The sequence below is a fragment of the Sinocyclocheilus grahami genome, unplaced genomic scaffold (genome assembly GCF_001515645.1).
Source record: "Sinocyclocheilus grahami isolate Dianchi unplaced genomic scaffold, SAMN03320097.WGS_v1.1 scaffold753.1, whole genome shotgun sequence".
NCBI lineage: Eukaryota > Metazoa > Chordata > Actinopteri > Cypriniformes > Cyprinidae > Sinocyclocheilus > Sinocyclocheilus grahami.
Genome location: NW_015505932.1, coordinates 337,424 through 360,755, shown reverse-complemented (window position 1 = coordinate 360,755; position 23,332 = coordinate 337,424). Strand labels below are relative to the sequence as shown.

General features: G+C 40.1%; 1 protein-coding gene across 1 annotated transcript in view; it reads left to right on the top strand.

Annotated features, from left to right (window-relative positions):
- The window catches only part of LOC107561036 (cadherin-8-like), a 100,504-nt gene that overhangs the window by 56,413 nt on the left and 20,759 nt on the right, over nucleotides 1-23,332 (top strand). Inside the window, exons 4-6 of the mRNA XM_016245367.1 lie at nucleotides 12,182-12,301; nucleotides 14,506-14,673; nucleotides 16,097-16,284. Of these exons, the coding sequence (XP_016100853.1) occupies nucleotides 12,182-12,301; nucleotides 14,506-14,673; nucleotides 16,097-16,284 (476 nt within the window). The remainder of the gene's footprint in view (nucleotides 1-12,181; nucleotides 12,302-14,505; nucleotides 14,674-16,096; nucleotides 16,285-23,332) is intronic.

Here is a 23,332-nt window from a genome sequence, read left to right as displayed (position 1 = left end):
TGTGTGGAGAGGTGTTCAGGGCAGGTGTGGGGTGTTTTTTCAAACCTGCAGTAGATCGTCTGCCAGGTGTTGATTCTCCACAGTGCTGAAGGATGGTGTCTTGTAGTTGGTGATCTCTTTCAGACCCTCACACTGATGCTGAGTCGCTGGAAGTGAACTGAGTCCTTAGTTTTTCAGAATAATTCCTCTTTGCCACTCTGATCTCCTTTTCCAGTGTGTATTTGGCCTGTTTCTACAATACTTTGTCCCCCTTCCTGTGAGCATCTTCTTTGGCCTGACGGAGCTGTCTGAGTTTTGCAGTGAACCATGGTTTGTCGTTGTTGTTGTAAGTTAAATGAGTCCTGGTAGGAATGCACATATCTTCACAGAAACTGATATAAGATGTTACAGTCTCTGTGAGCTTGTCCAGATCGGTGGCAGCAGCTTAGTATAGTTGTAGTACAAACTAAAAACATAGATGTAAACTAGTTGTGTACTCAAAGTTTACTATTGTTATACTTAAAGTATAATTAAAATTATGCTTTTATATACTAGAAAGTGGGCCAATTTAGTCCCAATGAGTATTGAAATAGTACACTTACAAGAATACTACTAGTACAGTAATATTTGTATACTTATTTTTGGTACGGGTATACAATGAAATATTTGACTAGTAGTACAGACAGTACAGAATTTTCTAAATCTGTTTCGCCAATAATATCATATCATTACAGTATCAACTGAAGGTGCTCTTGCTTTTGTTTCAAGGTGCTTACATTTAAAATGGATGTTGTGGTGTTTTTTACCCATGTTTTAGTTGTTGTTACAAAAAATTATTTGTGATCAAACATTAATTGGCGGATGCACCTGCAGTGTCGCTGCAGACCCCCAGTTGAAGATCCTTGTGTTACTTGCTGTTTCTTTGTAAAAAGTTTTGAAATGTACTAGCAATTTCTGAGTGATTGTTTCTACACTTTTTTTGGAAAGTGTAACTTATTACAGATTACAGCATTTTATTTTTCATAAAATATATATTTATAATTGTTGACATTTCATTAAAAAAATACTGTATTTTTTCAGATTTGACATATTGAAGGGGAACAAAAAGAACATGGAAAGTTTGCATGGTCACAAATTGCTTATTTGATTTGTGATCTCTAAATGTCATGTAATAATGAATCATGCATTATTTAGATTATCTGTGTTAAATTATAATATTATAAATATTCATTATTTAATTTGATATAAATATTTCTTATTCATGTATATATTTAAACAATTCAAAATGCTTTTAATTTGTCTGTGAATTGCTGTACCTCTATAGATCCGTTTTCAGCACACGAGCAGCATTCAGTAGAGGACAGCTGAGATTCCGGTGAATGCTTGAGTGTTCTAATCTACACTCTTGCCTTTGGCACTGCTTATTTATATCTGATATGATGCCTGGCTGCTTTCTCACAGACGGCCCTCTGTTCAAAATCTCCTTCATCTATTAATTATGCAAGAGACAGTGTGGATATTTAATGTTGCGTCAAGGCTTTCTCTTTCACTCCTCACCCTAACTCATTTCATTGTGTTTCTATTTCTACTTTTCTCTGTGTTTTACTCTTAATTTCCATCATCTTCCTAGTACAACAATGAATCCACTGTATCCTCTGCCTGTCTCCGTCTCTATGCACATTATTAGGCAGCAGCATAGCAGCAGTATGCACTTCCCATAGGCATTCAGTATTCAGTATTGCCCTCACAAATTAAAAGCGCTGATTACATCCTGTGGGCAATGTGGTTTTATTTGCTCTTTATAGTGCTTTTATTAGTCTATAGACTTCTAATGAGCGAGTAAATGCATCAGTGCAAATGCAAATGCTTCAGTATTCAGAGTAAATGCATAACCACAGAGAAGCATGTGATCAAGCCCTCTCATAGTGCCGTTACATATATGCTTTTCAAGCGAAGGACACCAAGAGCCCAAACGCATTTGTGTTGCTTGGGCTAACCGGGATGATGTGTGCAGAAAAAAGGCGTTTGAGGAAAGGTCTTCATGAAAGGTCTTCTTGCAGGGGTCGCACCACAGAAGATTCATTGGTGGCTGTCTGGGTTGGGGGAGGACATAAATGTGAGGGGAACACATCCATCACGCTGCGCAGATCTAAGCTTAGAGGAGCATCCAATCATGGCTCAGAATAAAAGGCTGAGCATAAAAGTCTGCACTGCAAGGTCATTTGAAAAAGAAACAGATAAGATGGAGAGATCAAACAGTAAATCTCTACTGCATGGAGTCTTTGTGGTTCTCACAGTGGACCGGCCCATTAAAGCAGGCCTCTGCTCCAGTGAACATCTCCTCCACATATGAGAAGCGCTATCATCTCCCCCCTACTGTCCCAAATAGTTGCACTCAAACATTTACAAACAAGTTTTGGTGGTTAAACCAGTTGCATCATTTGGTTTTGTTAAACAATTCAGATTTGTATGGGTCTATCACAATCTTTGACATCACTTATGTTGGGCTCTTACAAGAACTGTGGTGTCACATCAGGTCTCCTGGCTAATTGGAAGCACCTATGATGTAGAGAAACCTTTTTTAAATGCCACACTTGATCAGATACTTAAGAAACCCCATTTGCTTTCTTTATGCTTTTCCTTTCTTTTTATCCATCGTTTATTTTAACAAATCCCTCTAGGTATATGCGTGTGCAGGTGTGTATACTGGTGTATATGAGAGTATGTGTGTTCCTTTTGATGGATTGCTTGTCAGAAGGCACTAGGAGTGCTTCCTATGGCTGACTGAAACATTTACTCACCAGTCACGTTCACTGGGCTTGGTCTTACCTTTCAGAAGTTCTCAGCAAATGTGTTAGCCCTTCTCGCCCAGGCTATTTTGTCTGAGGCCAAAGGTTTGGTTTGTGTGATTCCCTTTTGGCTCGTACTACCAGTCAGGGTGTAGCTGAAGCCATCATTGCGTCCATATCGTGTGCAATTGTCATGTCAGAGGTGGCACCATTTCCGTGGCAGGGAGATCAATGCCTCTGTCCACTCCCACGTCCTCCCAACTCCTTTGACCGTGATGCTTTTCATCGCTGTCTGAGTGTTCTGCGCGCACAATGATAGTTATATGTCAACTTTGATGGTCCCATCATGCTTACAGGAAGTCAGGCACAGTGTTAGCTCATTGCCTCACCTTCACAACATACACACAGACACGTACACACTCCCACCTGTTCAGTGCTGCCGTTTATCGCCTATCCTTTCCTCTTTTCACTTTTTCTGGTGAGGGGGAGCAGACTTGGCTGGCGTGCTTTGTGATGATCACAATCACTTCGATGTGTCATTTATTCTCCTGAGTGCTTCAATACTTATCTCACTCTAGACACAGCCAAAAATGGAGCTGGAATACACCCAGTACGTCAAGCCAACTGGAAGGCCAGAAATATTCCCTTTGACCACATGTATGGCATGGCTTATGGTATTTTCACTTTCCAAAAAGTAAGTCAATAAATAAATTAAATTATAATAAAAAAAAAAAAAAATGCCATTTAAAGGGTTAGTTCACCCAAAAGCAGCCATTAGCCATGCAGCAGCCATTACTTCAGTGTCACATGATCCTTCAGAAATCATTCTAATATGCTGATTCATATATATATATATATATATATATATATATATATATGAATCAGCATATTAGAATGATTTCTGAAGGATCATGTGACACTAAAGTAATGGCTGCTGAAAATTCAGCTTTACAGCACAGGAGTAAATTAAATTTTCAAATATATTAAAACAGAAAAGCTATTTTAACGGTTTAGTAATATATATATATATATATATATTACACAATTCTTTGATGAATTAAAAGTTCAAAAGAACAGCATTTGTTTATTTGATATAGTAAAAATGTAAATGTCTTTACTGTCACTTTGATCAGTTTAATGCATCCTTGCTGAATAAAAGTATTGCTGAGTAGTGCAGCAATATCATAAACGTGGTCAAGGTATACAAAGACATATGGGAATTAGAAATATTTTGTCATATTTACTTTTCAGAATGTGAATTGTTTACTTTCCTTTCTGTCGTTTGCTTTTTTTTCCAAGTCCGAATGAAACAGAAGAGAGCAGAACCCCAGGCAGATCTTCTGTGGCAGTATGTTTATGATTTGACAGCACATGCCACAATTCTGACAGGTCTCATGTCTCACTTGTTATATATTTCCATTTCAACTAGATAAACTATTTTTATTCGACTTGTTTATTACAAACATTGCTTGGAACATGGAAAAAAGATTCACCCTCACATTGTCCTCTTGACTTATTGTTCCTCTCAGTGTAACTTATAACTTACTCTTGTTTCACTTAGTTGTGACTATCTAGGTGACAATTAAATATGTGGTGTAGCAATTTGTCTAGAATTTACTTGACATCATCCTCCACAAATCCTGTACACATTTCCTAAGAACTAATTAAAATAAATCAATGACATGCCACTTCAAAATGGCTGCATATGTCAAAGCCATCAGCAGCAAGCAAAGGACACTCTTAATTGTTTTGTTCATGTGTTTCTTGTAAACAGCTTGTCAAGGACTACACTCAAGCAACCATGTTACACAAGTGCTTTTTTTCTCTTCTCTGCATCAAATGCCTTTCACAAATGCGTACTTTACAACCCTTGCCGCCACGCTGCCACATTAACTCACCCCAGGCTGGTTGCATATTGTGTTAAGTGTTGGTTGTCTTGCTGTCTCATCAGTGGCCATTAATTGTGGCACCAAAACGATGGTCACTTATACTACATCAGCCTGAGGCCTCTTTTCCATGTGGGAGCAGATTTAAAAACGTTGACAGCCATAAGCAGAGTCTCTCAAGTCTTCCTCACTGGCCATTTAAGCAAATGGTCATTCCTTTAGCTGCTACATGATACACAGAATGCAGTATGTCACCTTCACAAAATACAATGTTTTGAGAGTGAATGTGAATGAACATCCGATATGAGGACAGATCAGGTGGACGCAGTGCTAGTATCCCTCACTAAGCCTCTCAGCAACATTCATGTCCCTTGATAAACAACACAGAGGAAACACCCTTTTCAATTATACCTCCAGCTGTAAATCATGCAGAAATGAGTGGCGGCCGGAAAATTACACCCTTCCATATGACAGGCGGGGGAGCACACACCTTGATATCCTTCTCCTGCTGATAGCTTTTAGCATTTGTCGTAAACATCCACCTGTATCGACAATGAGACAAGCAATGCTGTTATGAGTGAAAATTGGCCTCAATCCAGAATGTTTCAGCGGACTCTAGTGGACATTTTGACCGTGATTCACCGTTATAAGCCTAGCCTATTATCCCTGCCGGTTGGTTTAGGCTGCAATTTGAGGAGAATGATGGCTCTTTGATGAGAGCCTTCAAGGCTGTTAATACATGTCTGACCTTTGCATTTCAAACACAAGGGTCAACTTGACTCCCATCGCTCCAGCTGCTAGCATGGGTATGTTACTCTAACGCTCACATTCCATTTCGCTTCAATTACCACACTTTGGCTCTTTATAATCTTTTCCCAAAATTATGTCCTTTTAAAATGGTGTATTAAAATCAGAATAATTGAATAATAATTAACAGGGCTCCAGACTACTAGTGCCCCATGTTCTACAGATGGTCGCACTGGCAGGGGGGCCATTAAAATAAAAAATTAAAAGAAACCAGTAATAACAGTCACGTTGTTATTGTTCTGCAAGTGCAATCAACAATGATTTTGCATATTTTGTACCCACAGAAATGCATATTTTATAATGATGTAGTACTGGATGCTGATTGGTCAGTGTGGCATTTTAGCAGTAACATGTTTGACCTGTTCACCACATTACTGCTCAGCTCCCGTAGTGGATTGCTATTTTTGTTGCGTAGTAACATTATGTCATTGACTATATCTTCTAGAATGAGAATGACACCAGAAAACTCAGGAAAAGAAGAAGAAGCCATTTTTGTTCTGAAAGTTCCAATTGTGTTGATATTCCAGATGCCATGGATTCGGCAGACGACATAAGTAAATCGCTTTCAGCAGGTAGCTGAGTGGTACCATGATGGGATACCCATTTTTCTAGCCACGGCTCCTGCCTAGCTCAGCTGCACACCCAAAACAAGCCCATTTAAGCCACATAATCACTTGTTATCCCAGATTTCATTGCCTGACATTGCTTTGAAATGATAGAAACCGTGAAGAATTCCTGTGTATATGGGAAAAGTATGGCATGAAGCATATGCAATTTACATTTTTAAGGGTCTATGAGGACTCTGTGTTTATTGATCAGATAGATATTGGCCAGAGGTCCCTATGTTGGTGTGTGATTGCATTCAAAGTACTCAAATCAAAGACAAGAAACCTCTAAAGACCGACATGTGCTCTTGGCAGCTTCATCACATTCAGTTCCTGATAGTATCAGTCTCAGACAGCACGCCTATGGACCTCCAACAGTCATTCACTGACTGTCTGATGCTCACAAAACTGGAAAGCTCTAATCTGATTGGCTGAATTTTCTGGAGTAAGGACAAACAGGTGTTTGTCTGTTTGTTTGTTTCTGCCTGGAAACAAAGTCATGTTTACAAGGTACAATGAGTGTTGGAGGATAAAGTTATCACTGAATCTGCCAGGGTGTCAGATTTTGTTTAGTTAACTAGATATGCAAAAGCAGACTTGTACATTCTGCTTTGTTTTCTGAGCTGCATCTGTTAAATAGTCTGTATTTGTGATGGACATAGTAGGCTATACAGTACACGCAATTTTGTCTGTGCTTTCTGAATAAATCGTTTGTGTCTGTGCCTGTCTATTATTGTGGCATAATTCATTTGAGACAAACCTCTCCCAAAATTATTGTCTGCTTTACATATTGGTCAGGCAATTTCTTCTTGTCTAAGTGGATAAGGGAAAAATGTTATACCAGTGCTTCTTTCTATGTTGCATCAGATTGTAAATTATGCGTGCTCGTGTTTGTCAATGGGCTCCAATGTTGTTTGGTTCCAAAAGTTGTTCCAAAATATCCAAAGTATTGTGTTCCAAATAAGAAAGTCGTACCGGCTCAAAATGACAAGGGTTGAAAAGGGTGAGTTAATAAAAACAGACTATCCCTTGTGCAGTGATTTGAATAATTTATTCAGTATATGCTGATTTTGTCATACAGACTCCTGCCAAATATTGAATATTATTTAGCAAAGTTAGCGTTAGCAACATAGCTACAACAGTGCTTGGCATATCCTTATTTAGTTGCCGTAAACTCCTTATCATTTATTATTCAGAATATTCAGTCACAGCTAAATCCCAGATATATGCGTGCTTTTAGCTATTTCATGTGGAGACCACAACATTTGAAGATTTTCACTCAACAGAATGAAATGACCTGACAAATATAATATCATTTTCCTGCTTCGAATTGATTCACACCATTCGGTAACTGCTGGCACAGAGTGTGATCATGTTAAAGTTACTGTGGATATGCCAGTGGATAATGATGCCACCGCAGACACAACCACAGAGAAGCACAGCATGGCCCAGGGCTATAGGAGTAAAAGCACTGAGATGTAAACAGCTTGGAAGTGGCCTGGCCCGGGGACATGCAGTGGCCTGCTCAGGGTGATGCTTTCCCCATATTCCTCAGTGGATTCATGAATATACATGTAATCCCAGTCAAGCAAGGAAGGGTGACTCGTCTCAGAGTTCGTGGTTCATGGACACCTATCTAACAAAGACAATCTACCTGGTCTCATGGCAAAAACGTAGCTGGGGGCAGTTTTTCGCGAGACGCAAAATACATACTAATAAGTACATATCACTGCAGTTTCCAAAATAAATGAACACTAGAGGCAGTAAAACTCAATTTATTTCTTTTCACACAAATTTACAGTTTTGATTAATAAAGCTTAATTTTTGCACAATTTCTTGAATAATATTATGTTATGACTACAACACAATTTTAATATGCTGGGAGATTTGAAAACTGATGCTTTTGAATGTTAGCATCGCACATATCACGCTTCATATCTATGGGTTTTCATAGACGGTAGGTTTGTTCGGTAGCACAGGGTGTACGGAGACGTACTTGAGAGGCGCTCCGGATTGAATCCCGTGTAACTACGGCTCGACAAAACAGTTCAAATCTGCATATAAGGAAGTTCAAATGCACGGTCGCATCAACAAATGTGTTTTTATATCAGTTTTGCATTTGTTAACACTATCGGGTAGGTTTAGGGTTGGGTTTGGTGTAGGGCATATTTCCAACACGATAGAGCATTAAATTTTAGCGACAATACGTACCTGAAGCAACGTAATAAAAATACTGTAATACGTACCTATATCAACGTAATAAAAACGTGCCAGGGTTCACATATTGAACCCGTGTTTTAGCGCCACTCAGTGGACATTTTTCTTTGAAACTGTGGCGAAACGTGCAGCAAGGTACGTAAAAACGGTGTTGCAGAAAAGTGCCCAGAGGTACGTATTTTTATGAGAGCAGGTTGAAGACAATCCTGGCCTCCCAAATCTCTGCCATGATGCAGCTGACAATACTACACTTCAGTGTTTATCCACCGCCCACCCAAAGCTCAGTTCATAAGGAGGTTTGGTATTGATTTTCTTTCACTGCATCCATGTATGCAGTAAGTACAAAGAGCAGTTTCCCTTTATTTTTTCATTACGCCCAATGCCCTGGTGCAGTGTTTCAAGCATGCAGTTGACATTTCTCCAGACACAAATACGATTTTTATGGCTGTTCTGTTTGAGATCCTCGAACAACTCCCATGGCAGGAAAGGCAATGAAGCACCCTTGATTTCCCAAATGCGATGGAAAAATTGTCATAATATTTAGATTAATGTGCTGCGGAATTGCATCAAGCAAGCTAGGTATAATTTCTGACTGGGTCAACGCAATCACAACTCGTTATAGGTTTGTCAGGGACCCTTATAAAGTTTCATACTACTTAAAAAAATAAAATAATAATAATAATAATAATAATAATTACTATTATATGTTATAGCACCAGTAGATAGAAGATAAAGTTTTGAAATCAAGTTTCAGCAAGTGTCCACCACCCAAGGGTGTCACCAGCCAGTACCCACGAGTCTCGGACTTTGCGGTGCAATGCATTGCAAGGACAGGCTAATCTGTACTGATTTGGAGCTCAGCCAGTGGAAGGATCCTTTAATCCCTCATTCTTTTTAACAGAGGAGGAGAGGCAAATTTCACTTCTGCACAAGAGGGGGAAAGGAGCTATTTCATGCCTCAGTGACACCACTGTTTTTCAGAATGGTTGTCTTCTCTTTTTTAGGCCTTATTCTATATGCTGCATAGCTGCATTCTGTGAAAAAAAACTTGCTGTATGTGTATTTTTATTTTTATGCATTTATTTATTTATATTTTTGCTGCTAGAGGTCGGGAGATAATGTAAAGACACCTTTGCCAATTAGCACATTGGCCCATAGTTGTCCTGTGTTAACACCATTGCTCTTTACCAGAAAAGGAAGTCATTAAACTTATTAATGCAGCATTCATCCTTTTATATGCATTGCAAAGTAAACACATTCATTACAAAAGTACATTATATTGTTTTCAGCTGGCCTCCTACTCACAGCAAAACAGAATGTGGGCTGCCACTGCCGCTCTATAGTGGTAAAACAGATTAAAGACTGTACGTGCCTGTTCGGAAGGTGCGCTTGATGTTTCTACTTTCAGTTTTTTATCAGCTGTCCGGTACAAAGTAGCAAGAGGAACAGACAACTGCAGTATCAAGCAGCTTTCAGAGCTCCACAAGTCAACAGTAATGTCTCTATGAATCTCTCTGCCTCTAAGGCAGCTTTGAGTGGAAACACTGAGTAAATAAAGATAAATATTCCAGTCCTAGATAAAGATAAAGGGATTGCGTTTATCTAAACATGAATCAGCTGTCTCACGCAAAGGGAGCCATAGAGTACCTCCCCAGGGCCGTACAGAGAAAGAGATCATATACTGTTAGCAGCGTTTGGGATTGCGATAAGGAGACCATTGTGCCATCTACATACACATGCATTCTGAGAACACAAACACTGACATTCATGGGTAATGTAATTAAAGCATTTGATAACACAGTACAGTATGTCAAGTAACAGATATCCTGTGGGGTGAATGGCTCATATTTCCCTGGTCATGTTTCATACGTATCATCCGCATACGTACACACTCAAGGAAGTAAACTAACAGTCATCAGTCATTGAGAAAAGCTCAGACACCTCATCAAATGTGGGTCTTAATGTGTCTGACACAAACTTTCTGTCACACATACATCTCTGTCCACTGATAGAAGTTGTCACGCGTAGCATGAAAAGTATTCATTTTAGTTTGAGTGTTTATTTCAGTTATTATCATCCATAACATGAAAATATTTATAATTTTATCAGTACCGGTGGCATATTGTGGTATATTTTAATAAATTATTTAAAGGTAAACTATGTCAATTTTTTTGTTCAAAATTTACATAAGTTATATAATGAGCGAGTACATCATGAATCCATCTTTTAAACTGTGTTTTTTGACCACTAGAGCGCCAAAAGTTACATAGTGTAACTTTAATTATTTACCTTTTTTACTTGTTTGTTTGTTTTCTGTTTGACTGATAAGCATCAGAGGTGGGACAGGATCCCATTATCAGCCTTCATTAGTTTGCATTATTAAACAGAAAAGTGGGGGAAAAAATAAACAGTGAAAAAGCTTTATAGTGTCAATATTCAATTTCACAAACCTTACAAATCCAGCTCTTTTTCTGATCTTCTGAAGTGTGCATTGTAGCCTGCATAAAACGTGTGTACTCTGTGCATGACAGTCCATCTGTGCAAATTGGATGCAGAGAGAATTGACTATTTAAGTCCTTGATTTCAAACTATGATTCGCTATATCCAGTGGGCTGCTATTACATATTCATGTCATATTCACTGTGTATTGTAAGTAAAATATATATTTGTTTTGAGAAAATATGATTCACAATGCACACAGACTTATCAGATTACTGTAGGTTACCTTGTTTACTTCCTTTTTAGTCATGTTTTTAACATGTTTATTTTCTGTTGATAATAATAATAATAATATCCTATAATATAGGACTACAAAATCAAGTTGCTATCTAAAGTATATATATTTTTATTTTGCAGGTTTATTTTCCCATCAAGTTAATTATTTTTTTCATACTGATTGATTTTGAAATTATTTTTTCATGTTTAGATGTTATGTAAAATAAATGTAAATTTAATTGCAGCATGTGCTATGTACTATACTTAAATGTAATAGTGTGATATCGTATGTCCAAATGGCTCTCTAAGATATCGACATCTCTCGTCAAAAAATCCGTATTGCGCGATCCCAATCGTTTAATCCCTAGTCTTAAGTATTTTTCAACATTTGCTTTTTTTTCTTTTTTTTTTCTGCTATCTCTCAAGGACAGTCGTGGTACCTCATATTTCTCAGTGGAGTCGAGTCATGAGGGCTTCACATGTGTTGCTTCAGGGAGATGTAGTGATGCACCTTCACTTCGGCCTAAATCAAGCCGTGCACATCACAGCCCTCACAGTGAATGTTTTTCATGCTGTTTCCGACAGCTCCAGATACCTGTAGCTGCAGCACAGGCACGGTTGCTGGTCAGACGCTTACCAAGCTGTCAGAGTGCTGTGGAACATGCTTTACAAACAATTACCACACCATCTGCACTGTCAGTGAGCTGTTTAGCATTAGCGTCTCAGTTTCTCTCCCACACTCACTCTCTTTTGTGTCTCTCTATTTTTGTGCTTCTAATTTTTCCTCTTTCTTCTCAATTCATCCAAGTCATGGGTTAATGAAGAGGAGGTTAGGAGAGCAGCTTGTATTGTTTGTTTGTCTGACTTTCTTCGTTTTGATCTTGTTAAAGCCTGGAGCAGTGATGTTTTTTCATCGTGGAAGTCTCACAGCGTGAGCGAGCGCTTGTGCACATCTGAACAAAGAAAAAAAACACTTTTATGAGTTTATTCCAGAGAAGCTCTTACACCATGGCCAGAGGTATTGTTGAAACATCGGTAGATAGAGAACAAAATATTTGTTCTCAAAGAAAACAAGTTCAGAACGTGGACACAGTGGTGCGGTAAATGGAAATAATTGATGTATTTGTTCATTGCAAGTCATTTTCGTTTATTGAAGATGATTGTTTTCTCTTCTGCTCCACAGGTACATCAGTAACAAGAGTAACTGCAACTGACGCGGACGATCCAGTGTATGGAAACAGTGCCAGACTGGTCTACAGCATTCTGGAGGGCCAACCTTATTTCTCCATCGACCAAACCACTGGTAAGTTAATCAGTCCACACTGTCCAGATGGTCATGAATCATTCAAATGATTCAACAACCTTATTATTAGGTGTAAGATGAATGTCTCTTCCTGTACCAAGGCGAGTTTTAGGTGTTAGACCATTTATTATTATTATAATCATTGTTATTATGATCATCATTATTGGAGGCAGGGAATAAATAGTAGAGAAAGACCAAATAAACAAGATAATTTTACCTGAAGGACACATACCGATTCTGATTTTGTTCTGTTCAAAGCAATTTGCGTCTTCTGATTTAAATGACAGGGCTATCTTTGAATTCCATCTGCATTCTGCTTCCTTTTCAACCTTGACTTTGTTTCTTTTCCTTAATTGCATTTTCAGCTGACTTGTTAACAGTGTGTCTGTAAGCAACATGATTAAATAATGGTGAATTTACATTAATAAGCAATGAGATGGAAATGAACAGCGCGTAATTTGGAAAAACAGCAGACAATAAACAAGTCCTATATCTGTCCAAATTGTATGTGCATAATAAATGAACAGACTTTAAATATCAGTACTTGTTTTCTTATGAGGACACCTTGTGCACTTCATAACCCCATGCATTTCAATCACTCACTGTCAGCTTTGTCTGAGAATGCAAATGGTCGAGAGAAGGTGCGAAAGCCCAAATTGAGGTGCCGCGTGCGTCGTTTGCGTGATTACTGAACACTTGCAGATGGCTTATTCAAGTGAGCCAGATGTTTTAATGAAGGGGTAAAGGGAAAACAACCATTAGAAACCATTTGACACATCCAACACCTCGTAGGAAATGAGACACACTTGATAAATAAGTAAACATCATGCACCAATTCATTACTTGGTTAATGGCTTGCAAAAATAAAAAATAAATAAATAAATGAAAGGAAAGTAAACCTCCAAATATCTATGGAAATTAATATTTGTGTTGCCTCGCTTCTGTGATCATCAGGAATTCATTCAAATAGATAATGATAAATCAGGATGACAATTGAATGAGGATTGCAGTGTGCATCAGTGTTGAACTGCATATGGTACACACACACAGCTGCATCCAGCACTCAGGGTGACCTGCATCTCCGTATTCCTATTGACAATCAGAGCACTTCACCTCTCAAAATGCACCTCCTTAGTTCACTGAAATTATTGTGGTCTGTTGGTCTCCATGACAGAACAAGAAACAAAGACATGTAAGTGCAGCAAAAAAAAAAAGAAAAAAAAAAAGTCTAGCAGACAATGCTTGCATGCACGCTGTGAATTATTCATGTGTAACGGAACCGGAGCTGGCCCTACAACACACTTACCTTTCTTCCTGTAGAATGCATTTGTTTCCTTAGTTCTTTTCTTCTCTTATTTGCCAATCTCTTTAACGTAGTTGCTTATTAGCGTTTCCGTTTTTTCACAAAAAAACCTGATTGATTGTATAAGATTAAAGGTCTATGAAGATTTTCAGTCATTCAGATCATTGTAAAAAAAAAAAAAAACGGAAACCTCGTTCCCCAAGTGACTTCATCAAGATGATGGTGATTTCCCAGGATTTCCCGCACACCATAACAGCATAAGGCTCGCAAATTGCAGTGGGAATCGCCTCCACAATGGTAAAAATCATGATCGCAGTGTGAATTGGGGCGACACGTCTGGGGTAAAGATGAAAGGATAGTGTTAAATGATGGGGAACTCAATCTACAGCCAAAGAAACCGTGCGAAACAAATACAAGAAATAGGAAAAATTGCTTTGGATGCTTTTAGGAAATATTTACTAATATATTCTAAACAAACAAAAAAAAAGTCAATGATGGTGCATACAGTATTAAAGATTATAAGAGACAGGCAGCATAATTCACATTCAGTCGGAATATAAATGACTCGAGGTGCTGGGACAAGTCCTCAGCAAACAAACAAGTTAATTTGCAATGCCAAATGAAAGCAGCACAGGCAATGTGTGGCACGCACTAAGCTGGTCGGGGTGTCACTGTCAAGGACCAGGGAAGAGCTAACAGATTTTGCAAACTGCAAACCTCAGAATGTACAATGGCATGTTTGTCTATAGACCATGTTCATTTTGAAACTATTGAATATTCTTATTTATTTATTTTTCATATCAAAAAGAATTAAATGAGAGATTATTTTTTTAATGCATTATTTTCTTTGTAATATCAATTGGTTATATGCCAATTACTGTATTTATTGTTCTTGTTATAGCAGTCATTAGGGTGGCTCTGGCAGGGATGGATCGTGAGATGAGGGAAGAGTATCTTGTTGTCATTCAAGCAAAAGACATGGGGGGTCACATGGGCGGATTGTCAGGAACCACCACTGTGACAGTCACGCTAACCGATATCAACGATAACCCACCAAAGTTCACAAAGGGTAAGAGAGACTCTTTTTTATTAACTATATGAAATTAATTATGCTACAGTTCAGAAGTTTGGGGTCAGTTAGATTTATTTTTAAAGAAATTCATACTTTTATTCGGCAAGGATGCATTAATAAATCAAAATTGACAATTTACGTTATCAAAAATGTTGGTAACACATTACAATAAGGTTCCACTTATTAACATTAGTTAACTATATTAGTTAACATAAACTAGCAATGAAAAATAATTCCAAAGTATGTATTAATAGGAGTTAATGTTAATTTCAACATCTACTAATATATTATTTAAAAAATAAAAAAGTTATATCTATTAATGTTTTTTAATGGACCTGAGCTAACATGGACTAACAATTAACAGCTGTGTTATTATTATCTAATGTTAACAAATATTAATAACTGCTGTAACAAATTGCTCACTGTTAGTCAATGGATTAAATATAGTTAACAAATGGAACCTTATTGTAAAGTTTTACCCAAATTTATATTTCTTTTTAAGTTATTTTGAATATTTCATTCATTAAATAATAAAAAAAATATTAAGCAGAACACTAATAAGTATATGAAATGTTTATTGAGCTCCAAATCAGCATATTGGAATGCTTTCTGAAGGATCATGTGACACTGAAGACTGAAGTCAACAGTAATGAGAGTAATGGCTGCAGAAAATTCATAGCAGAAGGCGGGTCTGCGGACCGTCATTCTCGCTGGATAGTCTTCGTCGTAAAGGTCCTGACACCTAAGGCCTAGGACTTTTTGAGGGCCGGCTCCCTCTGGGGAAGAGCGGTGTACACCACATTACACGGTGCCCGTAACGAGACGCTGCGTCTCGGTGCCATACTTCCGGCGTCCCTGCCGGCGCTTGCTTCATTCCTAGAAGCTGACGCTGGCTCCGCCGCACGTGCTTTTATAGCTTCCCGTTCATGACGTCATCCGCCGTGACGTACCGCTCAGCTATTGGACTGATTTCACATGTGATTCAGAGCGTGGGTCACTGAAGGCGTTCCCCTAGTGTTCTCGACGCAGCGTCTCGTTCCCTCGAGGAACTAGGGTTACATACGTAACCTGAGACGTTTGCCATTACATTTTAACATATATTAAAATACATAAATAAATAAATACTAATGATACTACTACTACTACTACTACTAATAATAATAATAATAATAAATTGTAATTTTTTTTTTATATATAATATTACTGTTTTTACTGCATTTTATGTCCAAAGCCTTGGTGAACATGATAAACTTTCAAAAACATAAAACAACAATAACAACAATAGACTTATTGACCACAAACATAAAAAACTTTTTTTTTGTGTGTGTGTTTAGTATTTAAGTTATTTTGTCGTTTCTCTGAGTGCTATTTGTCACCTGACAGATCAGATCTTCTCCGTTCTTGTACCTAATCTCTAAAGGCTCTTATGAGTTCACTATTCCTGAGGATCTTGGCATCGGGAAGCCTGGAGGAAGAGTAAAAGCGAATGACAGAGACATCGGGGAAAATGCTAAATCAACTTACAGCATCATAGGTGGAGACGAGAGGGATATCTTTGAGATTGTCACTGATGCTCAGAGTCAGGAGGGAATCCTCAGACTCAAGAAGGTAAGACCAGAAAAGTAGGCTTAAATGGTTAGTTCACCCAAAAATGAAAATTAGGCTGTGTTTTACTCACCCCAGAGGCATCCTAGGTGTATATGACTTTCTTCTTTCAGACGAATCCAGTCAAAGTTATATAAAAATTGTCCAAGCTTTACCATTGCAGTCAGCGGGTGTTGCAGTGCTTCAGTCACAAAGAAGTGAAATAAAAAGTGCCCATCCATAAAAAACAAGTGTCACACACGGCTCCGGGGGGTGAATAAAGGCCTTCTTGTGTGTGTTTGTGATGGTGATTTTTGTGACTTTGTTCCGCCATTAGATGGCGACAAGTGACTGTTTTACGAGTCAGCATTTAAGACTTTTATATTGAAAGAGACTAAAACGATATTACACTGTATATTATATGAGGTGGAAAGACGGGTGTTTCAAGATGGGGTTCAGGAGGCAGGGCGGGAATTTTTTTTTTATATATAATATTACTGTTTTTACTGCATTTTATGTCCAAAGCCTTGGTGAACATGATAAACTTTCAAAAACATAAAACAACAATAACAACAATAGACTTATTGACCACAAACATAAAAAACTTTTTTTTTGTGTGTGTGTTTAGTATTTAAGTTATTTTGTCGTTTCTCTGAGTGCTATTTGTCACCTGACAGATCAGATCTTCTCCGTTCTTGTACCTAATCTCTAAAGGCTCTTATGAGTTCACTATTCCTGAGGATCTTGGCATCGGGAAGCCTGGAGGAAGAGTAAAAGCGAATGACAGAGACATCGGGGAAAATGCTAAATCAACTTACAGCATCATAGGTGGAGACGAGAGGGATATCTTTGAGATTGTCACTGATGCTCAGAGTCAGGAGGGAATCCTCAGACTCAAGAAGGTAAGACCAGAAAAGTAGGCTTAAATGGTTAGTTCACCCAAAAATGAAAATTAGGCTGTGTTTTACTCACCCCAGAGGCATCCTAGGTGTATATGACTTTCTTCTTTCAGACGAATCCAGTCAAAGTTATATAAAAATTGTCCAAGCTTTACCATTGCAGTCAGCGGGTGTTGCAGTGCTTCAGTCACAAAGAAGTGAAATAAAAAGTGCCCATCCATAAAAAACAAGTGTCACACACGGCTCCGGGGGGTGAATAAAGGCCTTCTGTAGCAAATCGATGCATTTTTGTAAGAAAAATATCCATATTCATATATATAACATTATACACATATATATAACGTAATAATCACTTTAATCTAGCTTGCGCCAACAGTTGTACACAGAAGCAGTTCCGGGCTGATGACGTATGAGTTCAGCGTTGCGCATGCGCTGTTGAGTCTCATGAAAACCAATATTTGTTTACAGGATCAAAGGAAGCAATGTTTCCTTACTTTAGCAAAGGAAAACCAGTCTCTTCTTGGTTTACATCGATATCCTCTGACATTCTTCTTTACAAATTCTCGTTTTGTACTTCTAATCCGTGACCGCTGTTTTGTTTTGATCTCTCCCCTGCGCTTCTGCGTTCGTCACTTCTGAGTGGCGCATGCGCAAAGCCAACCTCATACGTCATCCGCCCGGAACTGCTTCCAGTGTACAACAGTGAGCGCAAGCTACATTAAAGTGATTATTACGTTTTGAATATGGATATTTTTCTTACAAAAATGCATCGATTCGCTACAGAAGGCCATTGTTCACCCCCCGGAGCTGTGTGAGACACTTTTTTTATGGATAGGACCTTTTTATTTCACTTCTTTGGGACTGAAGCACTGCAACACCTGCTGACTGCATAGAGCTTGGAATAGCCAAGACAATTTTTAATATAACTCCGACTGGATTCGTCTGAAAGAAGAAAGTTATATACACCTAGGATGCCTCGGGGGTGAGTAAAACAGCCTAATTTTCATTTTTGGGTGAACTTACCCTTTAATGTGCCATAGGGACTCTCTAACAATTGTAAACTGACTGTTACAGGATTGTCACTGGGCTGCATATTGTGAAAAATATGAAAAGTGGCTCATTACCAATGACAAATGACTGCTAATATTGCAGAGACAGAACTTCTCAGTATGCATTGCAGGGGTTGGAACTTGGAAACCTGTTTGAGACGGCGTGCCATTTTAAATTTAATTTCAAACACTCTGCCATACCCTCCAAAAAGAAAGAATTAATCATGCAAATTCATTAATTATGCAAATTACCATCTTAGTGTTTAGTGTTGTACTCTTTTTTTTTTTAAAGTTGGCTACATTATTTTCACTTGTGTTGTAGTGTTTGTTGTTCCCTATGAGTTATGTGTCATGTGGAGATAAGTTGAGTGCATATTTTTGTATAATCACAGTCATTGTGGTTTGTGTAGAATAGCAAGGTTTGTGTAGGTCTGGTTGTAAAAAAAAAAAAGATAGCAGTAGCTTCTTTTTTGTAGCAAGTATTATTCTGAAATCCAAAAAGCAACAAGTACAACCGAACAAACTGTGGCTTATCATCTGATCAAATAGTGAAGAAAATAGAGTTTGGCTTCCCATTCAACTCAACTAAATAATACAGGCTACATGACTGTGAGGAAGATTTAATGCAAGATTTACAGTAGATTGACATGCAGATGCAAAGGAGTTCAGTATTTCTAGAATACACACCTTAAATAGAATAAATCTAATAGATGCCTAAGTTGTCTGACCCCTGCTGAATACTCTCTTTTTTGCAATAACTAGATTTTCTCAGACACTTTTCTTTTAGTTTTACACAGCTGGAAATCCACACTTAAAGTCCCTGTACGCCTAAAATTGGAACTAAATCTGCAGTCCAGGTGTTCTGAGGTTTGAGAACTACTGTAACCCTGAACCCCTTGACTTTCTGTGCTCAATTCTCAGCTCTTGTGTAGCAGCGTATATTTGCATATGGAATGGCCATTGTATGCAAATGAAGAACCCTTCACAGTGGATGAGAGGACAATGAAGCCCTTTTTATCTTACAGAAACATCTATAGTGTGACTGTGCAGCAACAATTATGCACAATGTGACAAAAATATGTGAACATGTATACGATCAATTTGTTATTTTCCCCCCATATTTAATATATTTTGTAAAAATTGTACATGATGACAAAGCTGTGCATAGTATGATGTGAACAACATAATGAGTATGTCAATTAGTCTAGAAGACTCGGGTATGATCTCTATTAATATGAAGAATTATACTAGAATTAAGCCAATTATACCTAAAAATAATCTGCAATATTCAACAGTTTTGATGCATCATCTTCAACCAGAGTTCTCCATAATCAATGTGTGTGCGTTTCGTATATGAATTCATTTTCTTTTATTTTGTGCAGCACCCTGAAAAGCAACATTTAAATGCACTATTAAAGAAAAAAAAGTTATGATAATTAGGGGTTTAATGGTACACAAAAATAACTGTTCGATAGTGTGCGATTCTGAAGTCACAGTTTGGTATGTTTTTGGTTCAGAAGGGGGGAAAAAACACACACAAAAAATTAAAAATTAAATAATAATAATATATATATATGGGTCAAAGACGTTAAGTCTGCATCAAACGAAATGTACAAAAGTGATTATATGTCCATAGAGAGCACATTAAATGTAAGTAAATGGTCTACTTTTAAGGTTTCAAATAAGTATTTGGAGAAAACAAATGTTAAAATTTGGTTGAAATAATGTTACATTGTGATTCAGTGTAACACAATATTTATGTACAAATTCAAACAGCATGCTTATTCTGACCTGTACATATTAAAATATATAAAAGAATAAGGGAGCATATTACATTTTATTGTGTTTTAAATGAGTAAAAATTCTTACTGACAAATGGGCAAAACCGTCTCAGGTTACGTATGTAACCCTGGTTCCCCGAGGGAACGAGATGCTGCGTCGGAAAATGCTAGAGGAACACCTTCTGTGACCACGCTCTGAATCACATGTGAAATCAGTCCAATAGCTGAGCGGGACGTCACGGGCGGGTGACGTCATGACCAGGAAGCTATAAAAGCACGTGCGGCAGAGCCAGCGTCAGCTTCTAGGAATGAAGCAAGCGCTGGCAGGGACGCCGGAAGTATGGAACTGAGACGCAGAGTCTCGTTCCCTCGAGGAGCCAGGGTTACATACGTAACCTGAGACGTTCCTCTTCAGGAACTCGAGCTGCGTCAGAAAATGCTAGGGAATGAGAATGCCCACGCCGCCAGACTTCCAAGTCTCTGCCTAGTGTGGAAGACTGCACAGCTAGGGCGAGAGAACAGAAGAGCCAGGAGTGCCTCGCATGTCAAGACCGTTGAACCTAACAAAGGTAAGGGGCGTAGACCACCCCGCAGCATTGCAGATGTCCTGCATAGGCACAACCGCTAAAAAAGCCTTAGAGGCTGCCACACTTCGAGTCGAGTGAGCCTTGACCCCTAACGGCGAGGGAAGATCAGAGGACTCATAACAGATGTAGATGGCATCCACTATCCACTGACTGAGGGTCTGTTTAGTTGCTGGAAGACCTCTCTTAGGGGGACCACTGCTAGGTCCCATGTGGGGACACGTGATCGTACAGGAGGCCTCAGCCTCAGCACACACTGGACGAAACGTGTAACCAGGGTGTGTCTTCCCACTGAGATGCCACCAAGAGGGGCGTGGTAGGCCGCAATGGCCGCCACGTAAACCTTCAGGGGGGAGTGGGTTAACCCTGTAGAGAAATGGGCCTGCAGAAACTCCAGTACTGTACCGACTGGGTAGTTAGCTGGGTTGAGCTGGCAGTCTCTACACCAGGAAGTGAAAAGTTTCCACTTCAACGCGTACAGTTTCCTCGTGGAGGGAGCTCTGGATTGGAGGATGGTCTCAACAACCTCAGTTGAGAGACCAGAAGCTACTAGTTGTGCCCCCTCAGGGGCCACACCCATAACTTCTACAGCTCCGGGCGGGGGTGATAAATCGTGCCCTCTACCTGTGAGAGGAGGTCCCTCCTGACGAGAATCTCCCACGGAGAGCCAGTAGACGGACTCCATCCCGGCGCACTCTCTCCAGAACTCCTGGGAGCAGAGTGATCGGGGGAAAGGCGTACAGACGAAGCCTCGGCCACGTCTGTACCATGGCATCCAGCCCCAGCGGAGCTGGATGAATCAGAGAGAACCAGAGGGGACAGTGCGATGTCTTCTGAGTCGCAAACAAGTCCACCTGAGCCTGACCAAAAAAACTCCATATGGATGCTTCACTCCTCAAGGTGAAGCATCCATTCCCCGGGCCCCAGCCCCTGCATCGACAGGATGTCTGCTTCCATATTGAGATGCCCAGGAATGTGCACTGCTCTCAGCGAGAGGAGTCTGTCCTGGGACCACACAAGGATCTGGTTTGCCAACTTGTACAAGCGGCGTGAACACAGACCTCCCTGGTGGTTGACGTAAGCGACCACCGCTGTGTTGTCGGTGTGTACCAACACATGGTGACCTCTCAGGTCTGGGAGAAAGTGTTTCAGTGCTTGAAACACGGCCAGCATCTCTAGACAATTGATATGCCACGTTAGATGGCGACCACTCCGCAGACCGCGGGCAGGGTGGCCACTCATGACCGCACCCCAGCCAGTGAGGGACGCATCTGTCGCTAGCATCACGTGGCGACAAAGAGCTCCCAGCACCGGGCCCTGAGCCAAGAACCAAGGTTTCCTCCATATGTCTAAGGCACGTAGGCATCTCCGCGTGACCTTGAACATGCAAAGCGGGTTTCCCCTCGGGAGAACCCCCTGGTCTTGAGCTACCATTGTAGGGGCCTCATGTACAGCAGGCCAAGAGTAATCACATTGGACGCAGCTGCCATCAGTCCCAGCAGTCTTTGAAACTGCCTGACAGTGAGTGACTGGCCTTCTTTCACTCTCTTGACTGCAGTGAGAATTGACTCGATCCGAGCAGGAGACAAACGTGCCTGCATCATAGTCGAATCCCACACCACGCCCAGACAAGTGGTCTTCTGTAATGGAGAAAGCACACTCTTCTTGGCGTTTAGTCTTAACCCCAGCTCTCTCTTGTGAGCGAGAACGACATCTCGATGTCAAACCGCTACCTGATCTGAACGAGCTAAAATCAACCAAATGTAATTGTAATTGAGTAGGCGGATGCCCTGGAGTCGCAACGGAGCCAGGGCAGCATCCACACACTTCATGAAAGTACGGGGTGAGAGTGCAAGACCGAAAGGAAGAATACGCTTTGCCCCCAAAAACGAACCTCAGGAACTTCCTGTGATGAAGAAGGATGGAGATATGGAAATATGCATCTTTCAGATCGATCGTGACAAACCAGTCCTCGGACCTGATCTGAGACATGACTTGCTTGAGTGTGAGCATTCTGAACTTCAGTCGCATGACTGAATGGTTCAATAGGTGCAGATCTAATGGGACGCAACCCCCCACCCTTCTTCGGAACAATGAAGTAACAGCTGTAGAACCCGGAGTCAATCTCATGCGGTGGGACCACCTCAATGGCCTCCTTTACGAGAGTAACTACTTCTTGTTCTAATACCAGAGCCTGCTCGGGACCCACTAGCGTGGGGGTAACCCTGTTGAATCGAGGCGGATGAGAACCAAACTGGATTCTGAAGCCTCTTTCTACAGTACGCAGGACCCATTGAGACACATTTGGCAGTAGTTTCCACGCTGCTAAATAATCTACTAAGGGAATCAGTCTCTCGAGACTGATCTCTGGTGTGCCCAGAATGGCTAGTCCGGTGCCTTGAAGCGTCTGCACGCCAACAGGGGACAAGCGAACTAGCTGCTCTGGGGACCTCTGCAGAGGCCGCGAGCCTCTCAGTGCCGCTACGTTGCCGGGCGGTAACTGACAGATATGCTCGCTGGAGACCGCTGCACCCTGGAGCACTGGCAGGGTTGGCAGAACGATCTCCCAAGGGCACTGGGGGGAGACGGGCACCGTGTAATGCGGTGTGAACCTCTCTGCCCCAGAACGGCCTGCCCTCGCTAGTCCTACACTCAAATAGTCAGGACCTTTTGGTCGAAGACCTCTTAGCCTGAAGGATGGTCTGCAGATCCGGCTTAGGCTTCGAGGCCCCCAACCCATAGCGCTGCTTCTGTCTCCA